Source organism: Micrasema longulum, unplaced genomic scaffold, assembly GCF_059751315.1.
Source record: "Micrasema longulum isolate JH-2025_06_02 unplaced genomic scaffold, ASM5975131v1 h1tg001018l, whole genome shotgun sequence".
NCBI lineage: Eukaryota > Metazoa > Arthropoda > Insecta > Trichoptera > Brachycentridae > Micrasema > Micrasema longulum.
In genome coordinates this window covers 682,778-699,782 of record NW_028278206.1, presented here as the reverse complement: position 1 = coordinate 699,782, position 17,005 = coordinate 682,778, and the positions used below count along the sequence as shown (strand labels likewise).

At 32.5% G+C, this 17,005-nt stretch overlaps 1 protein-coding gene across 1 annotated transcript; it reads left to right on the top strand.

Annotated features, from left to right (window-relative positions):
- The first annotated feature begins 823 nt into the window (after nt 1-823).
- Nucleotides 824-16,745, top strand: LOC148277531 (alpha-tocopherol transfer protein-like). The gene is made up of 7 exons (XM_088232780.1): nt 824-942; nt 5,088-5,240; nt 5,375-5,534; nt 6,552-6,807; nt 8,343-8,453; nt 13,651-13,753; nt 16,375-16,745. Exons 2-7 carry the CDS (start codon nt 5,096-5,098, stop codon nt 16,521-16,523), a joined length of 924 nt encoding a protein of 307 aa, XP_088088906.1. The 5' UTR covers nt 824-942; nt 5,088-5,095; the 3' UTR covers nt 16,524-16,745.
- The last annotated feature ends 260 nt before the right edge of the window (nt 16,746-17,005 follow it).

Here is a 17,005-nt window from a genome sequence, read left to right as displayed (position 1 = left end):
AGTGCGGCGAGTCCGTATCGTGTTTTGTTTTATAAAGATAGTTTACTATGGGAACTAGAACCATCCAAACCCGTAAAAAGTACAGTTTAATCTGCTGTCTTCGGGCGCTCGGTATACCGACGTATTTGTATACAAATACAACTATTTTTGAAAACCGCAAAATGTACCGATACAAAAGAAAAATCTGATATTCTGTCAAAAAAATAACAAAATCGGTTCAGTTTTAAGGGAAAAGCGAAACGTTTTATTATGTGTTCTAACAAAAGGCCTTACATGCAGTTATCTTTTTCGCATAGTATCTGGGAGGCATCTGCCAGACAGTGACCGGAAACTATATTCAAATACCTATTTATCAAAATCTTCTGTCCTCACAATTTATGTAAACCGAAACACAAAAATAAAAATGTGTTCGTGTATCGAATTTGGAGGAAATACAATAATTGACATCAAACCATCGATTTAATCTATTATATATGCAAAAAAGTACTCAAATTTAGCAAAAACAATAGCTAAGCCAGTTCAGCTCGTAAATAATAAAAAAAAATAAAAATCCCCTGAACTTCCTCATTGGCCTGAATACAGTGACCTATATCAGATAATTCACATTTGAAAATCAGATTAAATTATTGTGATTTCATCGGGAATTGAACCTAGAATCTCCAGACATGAAGTAAGCATTTAAATTCTGACATCGACTCTTACCTGCACCGATCCAGTATTCCATTTTGTATAAACAGTTGGAAAAAAAGGTCGATTAAAGTTTGAAACTTTGTTTTATGAAATGTTAATTATTGTATTCCACGTTCTTACACGTTAAAGAATTAAAATGTATTAATTATGTGCATACATTTTTCCTCAGTACAAAGTTCTTCATATAAATAAAATTATCACTACTTCTAGTACCGTTTTAGGTTTCTTGGTAGGAGGTGCGTGGATATAATTGTAAGTATATTGATTAATAAAAATACATTATTTGCACTGTCTAAGTAAAGCATATGGCTAGCACACATTGTTTCCAGGCTTGTTTGTTGGCAACATTTGGTATGCTTCTTGTAGTTAAGTCCAGGACAAGAAAGCCTTGCCTTGTGAAGTAGGAAAGTGTGGTCAAGGTTCTAAGTAGACATATTAATATATGCCCAACCCAACCAAATCACTTTTACTGAAAGACAGTTAATAACTAAGGTCTGTTGCTTTACATAGTTTCAATTCTAATTATTTATTTACAAATATTTCGTTCACAAGTACATTTATTGAGACAAAAACCTCAACTCCATGGAACTTAAGTTCTGTTTTGAGTGCTCATCATCTGTGACATTAACCCATATCTGGAGGAAAAAATACTAAATATTGTATGAAATTTAGTGAAAATATATATTTTCAAAACGATATAAAGTGTGAGATTGTTGATTAAGAGAAATTTTATATTATTTTTGTTCAGGTAGATTTCTAATAAAATATACTATATTATCATTTTATGTTTATTTAACTAGAATCTGTCGGACATTATTAATTTCATATTTAAAATTCATAAATAAAGTTATAGAAATTTGTTGCAACAAGGAGGAAAAACACCTTTGAGAAGGGATATGGAAGTCTAGGCATTTACAGGGCTTATGACCTGGGACTCCTTAGAGAGGAAATCTATCCAGTTACTTCCTAGGGAGAAAATCCAGCTAGTTTGCAAGCATTTGGACATACTCAAAACATTTTTGAATTGACTACATGGTAAAAAAAGAAGTATAAAAATTGGAGTTGCCTAGTGGGTGAATTGGTTGAACCGGATGAATCTTACCCACATGATAAAGGTTTAAGTTCTTTTACTTCTTAAGAGTCAACATAGTTGAGGTAATGTGGATGTTCAAACAAAGGCGGAATGGTGAATGTTACACAGTGTCTGTAGTGGCCACTTAAACCAGCTAATGACAGGTCATAAGCCTTGTAAATGCCTAGACTTCCATTACCCCTTCTTAAAAGTGTTTTCCCTCTGTGTTGCAACAAATTTAAATATGAACAACTTCCTAGGAATGGAATCCAGCCAGTCTGCAAGCATTTGAACATACTCAAAACATTGTTGAAGTTATAGAAAGACCAACGTTTTGTAGCGGTGACAGGGCCAGTAGTTACATTGAAAATTTATTTTGATATATTATTTAGTCTCCGTTTTTTTCCAAATTATTTTACAATCTCCGTCACCGTCACCGCCATCGTCACCGTCGCTGTTACTGTCACTCTCATCGTCATCATAAACGTCATCACCATCATATTCGACGTCATTCGTTGTTACCGCTGAATCTCCGTTTCTGAGAAATGTCGCCATTAGCATTTGTCTCCAGATTCTTCTTATGGAGAGGCATCAAGCATCTGTTTTGTGATAAAGAGATATATATTGTCCACGCCCATTTGTGTCTTGAATAATATGCCTCTGTCTTGTGACATACCTCCCGATTCTTGGAAAACTTATATCGGGCCAATTTTTAAGTCTCGTAATAAGTCAAATGTCAAAAACTATAGACCCATATCAATGTTATATATTGTTCTGTTAATACTTGAATCTTTTATTACAAAAAAATAACAGCGGTTTTTAAAAATGTATTGATTTTTTTAATTGAATCGGCATTCACTTCGTAACACTTCATTATAAATTTATTTATTTTTACACTAATAATAATATTGCCAAATCACTATTTAATTCTAAGTCAAAAACAGAGCTGCTAAACAAGAGTGGCATTTACCAGATATCATGCGAATGCAAAAAAGTCTATATTGGACAAACAGCGCGAAATCTTAAAACTAGGCTAAACGAACACCGCCGTTGCCTGACCAATAATAATTTCTCGGAATTCGCGAATCATATAATAGACAGTAACCACTCATTTCATAATCACACCTTAAAACTCCTGCACCAAGTAAATAACAAAGGCAGTAACATGAATAATTTAGAAATTATAGAAATTCACAAAAATTTAAATTCTGAAAACAATCTAATTAATAATCACACATTCAACCACCCCTCGCCTTTATTGACTATGTTCCCTTTGCGACCACCCTCACCGCACTCACCCTCTTAGACCCGCGTCTGTTAACACTCTCTTAGCCGAGCGATGTCTTCCCACACATTAAATCTTAGACTTACTTATTGCAACTTCCACTTATGTGCTAAATTTTAAGAAATAAATTCGACTTAATGTTTTGTCCATGTTTTCATATCTGTACTTAAGATAACCATCCATTCATATGCCAACACCTTAGATAAGAATAAAAACCCCCTGCTCTAAGTTTCACTGATTAATATGTTTATTTTTTGTTTAGATTCGATGACATTGTGAACAATATTCTGTGTTTATTATGTTAGTTTTATATCACCCGTCGATGGGAGGAGTGCTCTCCCGAAACTATAGTTGTGTTCTTGTAAAAGAATAAAATTGTGTAACACTGATAAAAAAGTTTTATTTTCATAATAATTTATGTATTGATTTGATCAGCAATTTGGATTTCGAGCTTCCAAATCCCCTTCAACCAATTTTCTATCTTTTACTATTGCTATAACTAACGCTTTTGAAGACAATCATCAGGCTGATGTATCTTATACATACTTCTCTAGATCTTTTGATAAAGTCAATAACACAATTCATCTGGCTAAATGTCAAACTATTGGTGTAAGATATCCTTTATTATCATTTTTCAGGTCTGACCTATGTGAGAGAAAACAGTTTATTAAAATCAATAGTTTCTTGTCTTCTCCAATCACTGTTATTTCTGAAGTACCTCAAAGAGCCCACCTTGCTCGATTATTTTTTAATATTTTTATAAATTACGTTAACAATAAAATAATAACACAACTCGGTTTTTAACCACTTTTTTTTTCTACCCACCGGTTTCAAAGCTATACAAGCTTCTTTATCGAGGTATACTTAACTAATGAATTCTATCAATATTGTGCTTCACATGGAACAAAAAATCAAGTTTTTTTGTCTTGTAAGGATGAGTAGCGTAATTTGAGATGCATACGCTCAAAACTAGACAGGAGTGTACATTATGAATGTTTTTCAAAATATAAAATTCTGGCTTTTTGCTGATGACAACACGATACTTAAACTTATTGAATTTGTAAAATAAATGGTAGGACATTAAATGTCTTTTAATAAACATTGACCAATGTAAAATAATATCTTTCTTGCGACGAAAAAACCTATACAATTCAACTATAAAGTTTTTTTTTCTCCTTTACAATGGTTTCTTCAATAAAGCATCTTGCAATAACTTTAGATAGTAAACTCTCCTATCGTGGACACATTTATTATATTGTAAACAAACCTTTCAAATTTATCAATAAAATGAAGACGGACATAAAAAATAGTAATACCATCAAAACTCTTTATTACTCACTAGTTTGACCCCATCTAGAATACGCTTCTTCAAAATCGAGTTTGTCCATCACCGTGTTTTAAGAAAAGTGGTATGGTTGCTCTGATTGCAAAGACGTTATTATTCTTATTATAGAACAGAACAATTATTCAATCTTTTAATCTTTTAACATTGGAGAAACGAAGAACTGAGATGGACCTTGCATGCATTTTCAAAATCCTTAATGCTATAAGTGATGTCCCATATCTGTTGCAATAAATTTATTTTCATGTTCCTAATCGTGTCACCAGAAGTCGAAATCTGCTGTTTATCAAATCTTTTAAAAGCAACTCTTGTTTTTATGCCTCAATGTACAGAATGTGTAGATTAGTCAATTAGTCACATAACTTGGAATTCTTTGGGATAGATCTTCCGGATTTTCTCAGATCTCCTCTCAATTAATTCAATGTGGGATGAAGATGGATTGGCATCGAGTTCGTATATATTGATCGTGTTTTTTAATATATTGTATACCAAAGTTATATATTCATTTTGTTCAATTTCATGTGCATATATTTACATTGTTGTAATTGGTTTAGGACATATATGTAATAAATAAATAATTATCAAAAAAGTTTAATGCTTGGTAGGTAGAATATGGTAGTTTAAAGGTGTGTCAAAATATTATTTTAAACGATGATAAAGTTGTGATTCTTTTAATTCCGTGTTTTTTTTTCTAATAGCGATTAAAATGGCAGTCAGAGAATTGAATAGTGTTTTAGCAAAGATAGCTAAGGAACAACTAGGCGAGGGGGTAAATGGAAGTATCGAAGATGACATTGCGAGTATTAGAGAATGGATGTCTAAGCAACCTCACCTACAACATATAAAACTAAGTAAGTCATTCGGCATTGTGTCATATTAAAATATTTTATAGAAACAATTCTAAGTAAACGAAATTACAAAATTAAGTACATTATTTCCTCATGTTTTTTGAAACAATTTGAATAATGTTAAATTATTGTTTCAGGTGATCAATGGATATTATCTTTCATCAGGGGGTGTAAATTTAGCCTTGAAAAAGCAAAAAGTAAATTAGATACTTTCTATTTATTAAAATCCACCTTTCCAGAAGTTTCTAATTTGCTCGATCCACTCTCACCAAAAATGCAGAAACTTTTGAGTTTGGGGTATGCTAATTTGAACCATTTTAAAAACACCTATCAAACTCAGATTATTATTATTTCATTGTAGTCTTAACTACGTTTAAGAGTTGTACATGTTTTATAAAACATATTACCGGGAGATTAGAAATATATTGTAGTATTACCAACAATGTATTTAAGAAACAAATATAAGATTACATTGAATTGATTGACCTCAGTAATATCAAAAATTTCATGTAATTTAATTAACTGCTACCGACCGACATTATACTTTAAAAAAAATATATAATTAGTAAGCGTTCTTTTTGAGAAACAAATTACTAAATTTGAAATGGATTTTAATAAAGTTTTGTAGTTTATAAGTCCAGAGAACCAAATATATCAGTCTTATTCTCATTTTGATTACTCTATCACTGGAACCTGAGGACAGGCAAGTGCATGTGATAGTTGGTTCTAGAACTCACAAAATAAAAAGATCTATGGCAGGTATGTCGATCAGGAGCACGGGTACACACCAACTCTAATAAAAATGGATCCAATAAATAAGTTGATCACTTTATCTTCTTCTTGTGGTGCCTTGACAGGTCTTCCCGACGCTGGCGATCACTACAGCGAAAGCATCTCGGTCCTGCGCTACTCTTATATTCCGCAGCCAGGACAACTGCTTATTGGATGTACTCGCCATAGTGATTCCCGGGAAAAGATGATCAGAGTGGTTTCCCGTTGCTTAATCTCGTGGATTTTTCTGTTGGAGTTACCTTCCCTTAGCTGGTGAGCTCTGGTTTGGAGGCGCCAGTAACTCGCCTTTCATCCTCTCGTTATCTGCTGTGATCACACCGTTATGTGTATTATCCTATTGCTCAGGGTTCGCGACGTGGATGCTAACTAGTAGGACTAGTCAGAAGTGTTGCCCGTGGAATGCAACTGGTTATTCACAGCATTTTATAGAATCACATCCTCCAGCAAGATGTGACTCACTGCGACCCTACTGACAGTTTGAACCCTACTTTATAAGAAAGTAAAATGTATACATTTTTTCAGAGTAATTTTAATGCTTCCAAAAACGGGAACATCAGATTCTCCCAGAGTGAAGTTGTTAAGAATAGAAAAGATAAGTGGAATACCCGTGGATGATTTGATAGGCCTAAATCATATGATAACAACATACACCATTATGAATGATGACCACACAGTGATCTGTGGGCAATATAACATGGTAGATTTTGCTCAGAAGTTCACAGACTTGTTACCACATTTGACGGTCAATAGCGCTAAGAAATTGAGTGTGTATTCTGTGGTGAGTATTTGTATTTAAATGCGATTTCAATATCACTTAAAAAAATAAATTATCAAGTAATTAAGGTCTAAGATTTTTTTGTTACTTATAAGTAGCATAAAAAATATTTTTAAATTTGTCATTTTGAATTCCCGCTAAAACAGCCATTCCATTGGACACGCCCCCAATACGCCACGATTCATTTTATTTGTTCCCGGCCATTCAAACTTGTTTAAAACATTGTCACAAATCTTCAACTTCAACTATCGACTCCAAACGTGTCGCGTTTTTCTAGTGACATATTTAAAAAAAAAAATCTTAAATTTATCTTTAAAAATATTTCTCCACAATATCCACATTGACTTTGAAAATACAATTAATTATTCTAAATACATTTCATATATATTTATCGGTATTCGTAGGATGTGATGTTTCCCCGTTATGCCGCATTCCAATAAATTATTGTTTCAGTATTCTCTTTAATCATTATCATCATAACCATTACCTTTCGGCACCTGATGGTGCATAGGGCACTGCATTGGTACGCTAATCACGGCGTATTATGATATTTTTTGTTACATGAATGTAAGATGATCAGTCTTACGCTTCAGGTACCTACCAGTCTTTGTCTAAAAAATTCTAGTGTAAAAACACCCTTTTAAATAAATGTCAACCATGTCGGGAATCGAACCCGAGACCTCTCGCATGGTAGGCGAACGCGCTGACCTTTACACCGCGAGACCGACATTCTCTTTCTGAGCACTAAAAATCAATACGTCATGCAGAAAGCTCACAATGGGGAAGGGAGAAGATATTGAGTTGTAGTAGATATACAAAGATTTGACATATATTATCGTCGCTTCAGTTCGTATTTGTTCAACTGACAAAAACCAGCTAAAATAGGGATACAAAAAAAACAGGATACTCAGAACAATCTGTATCATAAAAGACTTAAGATGTTATTCTGTTGCCAAAAAACACAAGGGTTGCTGGGTGCTGAGTCAATCGCATTGTTTCGGGGATGGCGATGGTTTTTGTTAAAAACAAACAACATATGGGTAGATAGAAGAGATAGTCCGGTGAAAGCGTCTAGATGTTTCGTTTTTTGCATTACTTTTGTATATGTATGTTAAGTTTATTAGTTAACTAGATGTTCAAATTTTATTTGTACAACTTTCTTAAAATAAAAACGTGGCATATGATTTTTTCATTAAAAAAGAGAAATACGTCAATTTCCTAGAAGTCGTAAATGACTTGTGCTGGAAAAATGGAAACCAAGTTGGGGTATAGGAGCATTTGTACAATACAACCATGGGACCACAATTTGGTTATTACATTACACGTGAAAAAAAAATTATTAATACATTATAAAACTATCCGAATTGGTAAATGTTTCATTAAATTCAGTGTTTTTCATTGTTATTTGAGATAAATTAAATTTATAATGTTTCATGATGTGTAATTTATAATTTTCAATGATGGTCTCTTTTAAGATAATTTTTCAATTTTTGTAATATGTATATTTATATTTGTATAATTGAAACGAACATTTTTAGGAAGCTTTACCGCTGAGGAACAAGGGTGGCCAATTTCTTAATTGCACTCCTGGGGTGGAATCTGCGTTAGCCCTGCTGAATCAAATAATTCCCAAAAAAAGTCAAGAACGTGTAAGTTCATAATTACATTTTATTTCAAATCTTTTAATTATGTATTTTTGTGACTCAAAATTTAAATATGTATTTTTTTCTTCATTTTAATGTGTGTGTTTACACTTCTCTCTTTCTTTATTTTTATTTTTTCTTTCGCGTTGAAATCTATTGGCATCGAATGCAGTGGCGTCATTGATAACATATTTCTAATGAAGCTCAGATTAAGAGATAATATATAGTGTGAGTTTACAATACTCCAATCCTACTATATACTCGTACTTCTATCCATATGTTTAGTGAAGCTCAGATTAAGAGATAATATAAAGTGTGAGTTTACAATACTCCAATCCTACTATATACTCGTACTTCTATCCATATTTCTAGTGAAGCCCAGATTAAGAGATAATATATAGTGTGAGTTTACAATACTCCAATCCTACTATATACTCGTACTTCTATCCATATTTCTAGTGAAGCTCTGATTAAGAGATAATATATAGTGTGAGTTAACAATACTCCAATCCTACTATATACTCGTACTTCTATCCATATTTCTAGTGAAGCCCATATTAAGAGATAATATAAAGTGTGAGTTTACAATACTCCAATCCTACTTTATACTCGTACTTCTATCCATACCAACCGAAAAATTATATTTCGGCAATTTGTTCAGCGCCTCTAACGTGAAAAATCCCTTAAAGGGCACTTGTATTCACAAACAAACAAACAACAAACAAACCATCACGCCATGTAAGCAGAGAGGATAGAACGCCATATCACTCTATCTTGGCATACGGACCTCGCTTCCTCTACATTCATACATCTTCTTATGCACGCTCGCCGATTATTTCTACTTTTGACATGTCCATCTACAAGTATTTGATGGACTTGCTAGTGCCATGTCTTTCTCGTCCTTCCTTGTTTTCTGCATCCATCGACATTCGCATAGTAAATCCTTTTAGCCGTTCTTTCGTTGTCCATTCGCTCTACATGTCCAAATCAACGCAGCACCCCTTTCTTGATTCTGTCGATATGGCATATCTCAGCCTTACACAGTTCACGGATCTCGACATTTGTGCACCTATCATACACCGTTTTGCCACATATTTGCTCAAGGGATCGCATTTTGACAGCATTTAACCTACTTTCATCATCATTTTTCCAATTCCATACTTCGCTCCCATACATTAGAGTTGGCACTAGAACTCCGTTGTGAACTGCTAGTTTAGCCTCCTGCGATAAACGTTTGTTTGCCAAAGTAGGTTTCAGTGCACCGTTCACCCTGTTCCCGGCACTCACACTCCATTCAATATCTTTCTCGGTCTTTCCATCCCTAGTAAACATACTTCCAGATACACAAATTCTTCTACCTGATTCAGAATATCTCCGTTCACACTGATCTCACATTTAGTTATATTTTCATCCCTTTCAAAAACCATCACTTTCGATTTATCAACATTCATAAGAAAATCACTTTTATAAGTTACATGTCATATTAATGACAAAAATGTTTTTACGTGTCATAATAGACAAAAATATTTAATTTTAATAAAATAAACTTGAAATTTCTGTCTTCCCATTCCTTTCTATATTTTAGGGAGTAAAATTTCTGACAGTTGACAATTGACAGCTCGCTTAAAAGTCGCCAGAATTTATTTGTCGCTAAAAAAAGTCGTTTTCAATGTCAAAATGTCAATTAATCTAGCGACAAAGTCGCTGGTGGACGGTTGACCAGGGACCCACGCTCTTCTTCCTTCCACAAGATTATTGAGGCAAAGAAATCTTTGTATTCAGTTCAAATTTCTTGTTTGGATGTGTGATAAACAAAACTCACTTACACTCACAAACATGACGCCATTGAGTAATACGTATACACAAACTAGAAGCTCTCAAAAACATCGCTTCAGTTGGCTTAATATTTACGTGTGTCATCCCACGTATTCAAAAATTAACCTTATGCAATCGCAGTAAAGATGTATTTAGCATGTTTCAAAAACTGTAATTACGTATTTCGTGTTATATTATCCTCTGTTCGTTATTTTCAAGCAAAATTCAACCGTATCGTTAATTGAAATAATGATGTTTTTACTAACGACGTTTTTAATTGATATAGTGCGAGTTGATTGCATTGATACAGTACTGGGGAATAGCAATGATTTTTTGGTGAGGCTCTGCCTCACTTGTTTCACAGAGTCCTCCGCCTCTGATCGAATGTATTTATTGATAAACGAATGTATAGGAATAATGCTACTTCTATTTGAGTATCTATATTATTTTGTTTTTTTCGCTTAGGTACGTATTGAAGCTAAAAAAATGAATTATCATTTTTTTTATTAACTAGAAGAAGGAAATCACCTTATGGCGTACAAATAAAATAATACAAGAAAGAAAACTGCTAAATAATGGTTCTTACATGAATATTCTAACAGTAATAATTGTCAAGACAAACACATGTTTCCTAAATAATTTATTCATGAAATTTAGATTACTAAAAATATTATTGAAATATCAGACTTTTTCAGTCGTTATTTTTATTACATGTGGATATGCTAAGAGGTTTTTAAATTATATTTTTTTCCTGAGTAAAGGTCCATTGTAAGACTTGCGTCAGAACAAAATCTCAGTACGTAATAATAGGTAGATACTGCAGACGGATACATTTTTATCCGTGTCAGGGCGGGTCGAAGAATGCTATTCGGTAGATGAAATAAAAACGTAATCTGTGATAACGTTATTAATGATAGCAACCGAAAATCCTGAAAAGGGAAACATAGTGAATATAAGTTTGCCTCATAATGTAGTTGTTGGCGCATTCATGCAAGAGGTTCTATTCGTGAAAAGATCGACAAAAAATATTGATGTGATATGTGGTTTTTGACAGCAGTATTTTATGGAATTAATATTTTTGTGACTGGGTGTCGGAATTAAGTAATTTTTAAAAATAATGAAATCCATAGTTATTAAATTTATATAAAATACCCATAGAATTAAGAATAGTTCAGAACGAGCGTTGAAACATATTTAAATACATCAGACTGTGTCCAAAAAACCTCCCACTTTGCCCCACTTTCACCGCGCAATGTTGCCAGACCACGAAAAATATAATCACACTACAAAAAATATAAGATAATTATATTTTTAAAAAAGCAATTTATTAATTTATCTAAAATTTTATTGTACACGAGGAAAGATTGATTGACACAACATACTCGTAGAACATAAGTAAACGGTCATTTAATAAAAGTGATTTAATTTATGAACTTTAATATTCTTCAGAGACTTTTTGCCGAACTTTGTTGACAGAAATTTCGATACATGTTGGTTTTTTAGTTTCGTCTATTGTAGCGGTCGATATCAATGCATATTTGAAATTTGTTTGAGCAGAAAGGTTTATAATATTTGAAATAGTGTTTGTGATATTATGCAATGCTATTACCTTGAAAGGAAGTATTTTTGCCTGACAGTAAATATTCTTGACATAGGAATCCCATTTCAGACGAAAAATGCTTCTCATAGCTCTGTTCTAAAAAAAATGAATATTTTTGTTGGCACGTTGATATTTAGTACATCATACTAATGATTTCTTGTTCAATACGGAGAAACAACAAAGTGCGTGCGTGATAGTTTTGTTAGTTTTCATAAGTTTTATCAGAATCAATAATTAAGGTAACTTTTTACAGTGAATCTTTAGTATTTTTTTCGTAGTTCGTTTTAGTTTTGAAAGCTTTATTCTTCTGTTTTAGTATTTTCTCTTTAGCTTTTCCGATTTATTTAATGAAAACAATAATAATTATGTTTTTTTTAAAGTTTATTTTATTTAATTTAAATATGTCAGTATGCATGTGAAAGGAATAAATATGATCACGAATTTAACAATGTGAATAAGTTGGTGGAACTCACTTGGACAACATAATTTTTAGAACTTAGATATTATTAAAATTTCCATTTATTGTAGTTTCTGAAAAATAAATAAAACGTTTGAAAGTTTTACAATTATTAAATTATTGGTAATTGAAACTAGGTATACATTTAAGGCCCACCCTATACAACTCGGTTAGGTTACGAAACCGTCGGAGATAACGTTTCTTTTTACAAACCATAATCGATTTTAATTGTGTTTAGTTGATATTTTTTATTTATTTGACACTTTATATTACATATACAATAAATATACATATAAGGGCGGGCATATTGCCTTAAGGCAATTTCTTCCTACCTACCCAAACCGTTTAGTTTGAGAAAATTATAAATACATGGACATATTGAATCTTACAATTTTATACAACAATTAAAAGCAAAGATTAATAAAAATAAATATACATATAAAACAAAATAACACAATACTATGAAGAGAGGCGAGGGGATGGGAAGGAAAAAAGAAGGATAAAGGAACAATTTAAATATTTAGATGGTGACATTTCAATATTGACTTAAATGTAAATAAAGAAGGGGCCTCTCTAACATTAGTGGGTAGATTATTCCACAATCAAGCGGCTACTTCTCTGAAAGAGGAGGCAAAAAAATTAGAGCGATGACAGGGTATTAAAAGGATTCTCTCGTTACTAGAACGAAGAGATAGTCCGTGTTGTGTAAGATGTTGGATGAGCTCTCTCAGATAAACATGAGAAGTGGGATTATTTAAAATATTGTGAAGAAGTGATAGAATGTGAATTTTTTATCTTGTTGATAGGATACCCATCTAATTGAATATAAAATCTTGGATTCTCACTTCGATATTTCGAATATAAACGGTTTTTAACGCAGTAAAAATGAGATATTTCATGTCATAATGATAACACAGGCGACGCCATTTTTAAATTTTCTTCAAACAGAGAAAATACCTTTAGTTAACTTTAGCGACTATTTAAATGAGATTTATAATTTTATTTGCGATAATCAGCTAAAATGTCCTAATAAACGTGATTTAGTAGGACATATAAGCTAATCAGGATTTACAAGGAGAATGTGAAATACCCCCGAAATGGTATTCTTTATCAAAAAATAAAGGAAAAACAATGGTTTCAGCTCTTTTACTTCACAAACATTAACGGATAAAAGAATTGAAGGAATATAGATGTTCAAATATGAGAAATATGGTGAATGTTACACAGTGTGTCAAGTGGCCACTTAAACCAGCCATTGACAGGTCATAAGCCCTGTAGATGCCTAGACTTCTATATTACCTTCTCTTCAATGGTATTCTTTATGTTTTCAGCTACGCTATCACCGAACTTTGGATGAGTTGCACCAAGTTATACCAAAATCTGAATTGCCTGTCGAATATGGAGGAGAAAACTACACAATACAGGAATTGATTGGTAAAAATTGTAGTATTTCCTTCATTAAAAAATTGAAAATCTTTATAATTTTTCATAAATCTATTACTTGTCTGTAAAGATTCGCATGAATATTATCTTGAAATAGCTCTTCATTATCAGCCCTCTATTTTTCAACGGTGAGCATAGGTCTCTCTTAAATATCCACATCTTCCTGTCCTGAGCCAACCGCATCCAACAATTTCCTGCTATCCGTATTATGTCATCAGACCACCTTGCCGAGGCCTGCTGGCACTTCTTCTGCCTGTTCTGGGTCGCTATTCCGGGACTAAAGCCCATCTAGTCTAGAGTTTGCGGTTCTGGCTGTATGACCAGCCCAGCTGCATTTCTGATTGGCAACCCTGTGAAACAAACCGATGACCTTGAATCTCGCTTTTAACCATGTATCGGTGCTTCTGTCTTTTGATGAAATACCCAGCATTCTCGTTTCCATAGTCCTTTGTGTCACTGATAATTATCAAATTAAAATTTGTATAATTAATTTTGTATTAATACGAAAGTTCCACAGCCATACATATTATGTACAGGGAGAACTCAAGCATTATCAAGCATGAAGTTATTTGAATATTAAAAGGCTTTTACGAATATTCACGTTTTTTTTCAGATATTTCTTGATAAAGCTCCATAGTTAATTAATGTAAAAATCACCCCAAAGGCGCTGTATAATATACATCCTAACACATCTTGCAGCTACCAAGCGCATAGGCTATAGGTATCATATAATTAGATTTTAGAAACATACAGAAGCTAGATTGCAACATGTCTTGCAGCTACAAAGCACGCGGACGGTAAGAAATCTAGCCCCCATTTTCATTTTACAAATATGTGACTGGTGTGGTTTTAACAAAATCACAGATAAATTCTAGATTACGACAAATCCTGCAGCTACAGAGCGCATGGACAGTTAGAAATCTAAACCCTATTTTCTACAATTGAAGTTTATGTTAGTTGTAAGTGGTTTATGTTATTAAGTAAAAAAAATTACATAAAATCTAGGTTTTCATTATCAAGCGTCTTGCAGTTACAAAGCGCATGAACAGATGAAATTCTAGAAACTAATAATGTTTTTTTTAAGTTACCATTAAAAAAAAAAAAATACATCGAGCAAATAAGCAAATAAGTTCGGCAATTGTAAATATACATCGGCACAAAATGTTAAAACAGTAAAATAAACTAGAAAAAATGAGCATTCCTTGGTACCTACATACATTGTTTTATTAGACTAACAGGCGCAGTTGCCTAAATTTGCATTTTTGGGACTGGTAAATTGTTTATAACATTTCAATATTTTATACTGTTTTTTTAAAAGGTTTTTTTGGGACATAAGAACATTTTTTTAGATCCAGTACTTAGGGAGAGAACATTTAATTACACTTGTCTGAAAAACAATAAATTTTTATAGAACAAAATTTTTTATTGAACTGAAATTGAGATTAAGCAATATTAATTATTAAAAATAAACAAATACATGTTGGTGGCAAGAGGTAAAATTAGTAGTTCACAATGAAGTCCTGGTCCCGATTCTAATGGCCCGACTCAATAGGCTTGAAAAAACAGGGATGAAAGTAGGATTGATTCTATCGGAATGCGACCTCTCAGGTGAATGTGTGGTAAAACGATGTACGATAGATGCACAAATGTCAAGATCCGCATATAATGTATAGCTGGGATAGGCACTTTCGACAAAATCAAGAAAGAAACTCAGCGCTGATTTGGACATGTAGAGCAAATGGACAGCGAGATAACGGCTCAAAATATTTACAGTGCAAGTGTTGATGGATGCAAAAATAGAGAAAGACCGAGAAAGACATGGCATAATTAAATCTTACAAATACTTGAAGATGGACATGTCAACGGTCGGAATAATCGAGAAAGCGAGATCTGCATGCAAAGATAGAGTAATGTGGCGTTTTACCTTCTCTGCCTACTCTTACGGAGAAACGGCGTGATGGTTTGTTGTTGTTGTTGCATTATTTAAAACCTGTAAAAAAAACATTTTCCGTATTTTTTAGTTTGTAAATTTACAATGTTAAATTATATATCTTGGAAAATAAAACGGAATGACAGATTATTAGAATCATGTAGTGATCCCGTGGCTTTTATTTGTTGCGGACTCACGGATCATAGATCCGAGGTTCGAACCCCACTCAAAAATGACCCAAAATTTAAATATTTGGGTAAACCATAAGAACGCAAATATTTATTTAAAAAAAATTAAGACAAAAGTTTTGGGAAATACAACTAGTAACACATTAAGTAAGCACAATATCTTATATTTTATAATAGGAATGTTTAAATATATGCAGATCCGTGACAAAGTGTTTAAGGATACATACATAAATATTATATTTCTGTTTTGCCATTAAAAGGTCTAATAAAACTAACTGAAATTTTACCAAGAAGTTTTATTGATATTTTTATTTTCTCTTACGAAACTCCTGCGAATGTATAATTCATCGTGTTTTTTTATTTTATCTTTCATTTCATAACTAAATAATTTGTTTCACTACATTATAATTAAGATTTCGTGCCGACGTTTTTTATTACAAAATGACACTTTGCAAAGAATGAAATATATTTTTAAAAGTTTTTTAATATTTCAGATGAGACAAAGAAGAAGATGGAAGACGCGAGAGACTTCTTTCTCCAAGAACTTGAAAATTATTCAGATGAGAGTAGAAGACCTGGAAAGCCAAAAACAATGGAATCATTCGGACTTGAGGGTTCCTTTAGGAAACTTAACATAGATTAGAATCAGAATTTTAAGAAAATAATTTATAAACATGATTTTATTTTTCAAAAAAAAAGTAATTTTACTTAAACCGTATGCTGATATTTGTCGGGAAAATATTAAAACTATTTTTAACAAAGAATAAACAATCAAGAGTGTCCTTCGGTATTTGTTGTATTTTATATAAATGTTTTGGGTCAATTGAAAGTAAAACAATAAAACTATTTTTTTTAAAGAAAAGGGTAGCTAAAAGTTTTTTATTCAATTCTTGCGTTGGCTATGGTGTAAAATGAGTCAACAGAGTAAACAAGACTTGGTATATCTCTCTTATTTTTTTTAAGATTAAGTTTTTTTTTCTTAATCTGCAAATGGACATTTTTACATCGGATTTGGAAAGTTAAATTTGTATGAATTTGTACGGACTTTAGTCTGTTGCGAGCTACTTGTCTCGTTCACCGGCTACTTGTCTCCCCGCAATTACTAAAATGCCTAGATGTACGCTG

Coding starts and splice junctions, on each gene's coding strand:
- LOC148277531 (XM_088232780.1), top strand. CDS start 5,096: ATGGCAGTCAGAGAATTGAATAGTGTTTTAGCAAAGATAGCTAAGGAA. Junction 5,535..6,551: donor CAGAAACTTTTGAGTTTGGG/GTATGCTAATTT, acceptor ACATTTTTTCAG/AGTAATTTTAATGCTTCCAA. Junction 13,754..16,374: donor CACAATACAGGAATTGATTG/GTAAAAATTGTA, acceptor TTAATATTTCAG/ATGAGACAAAGAAGAAGATG.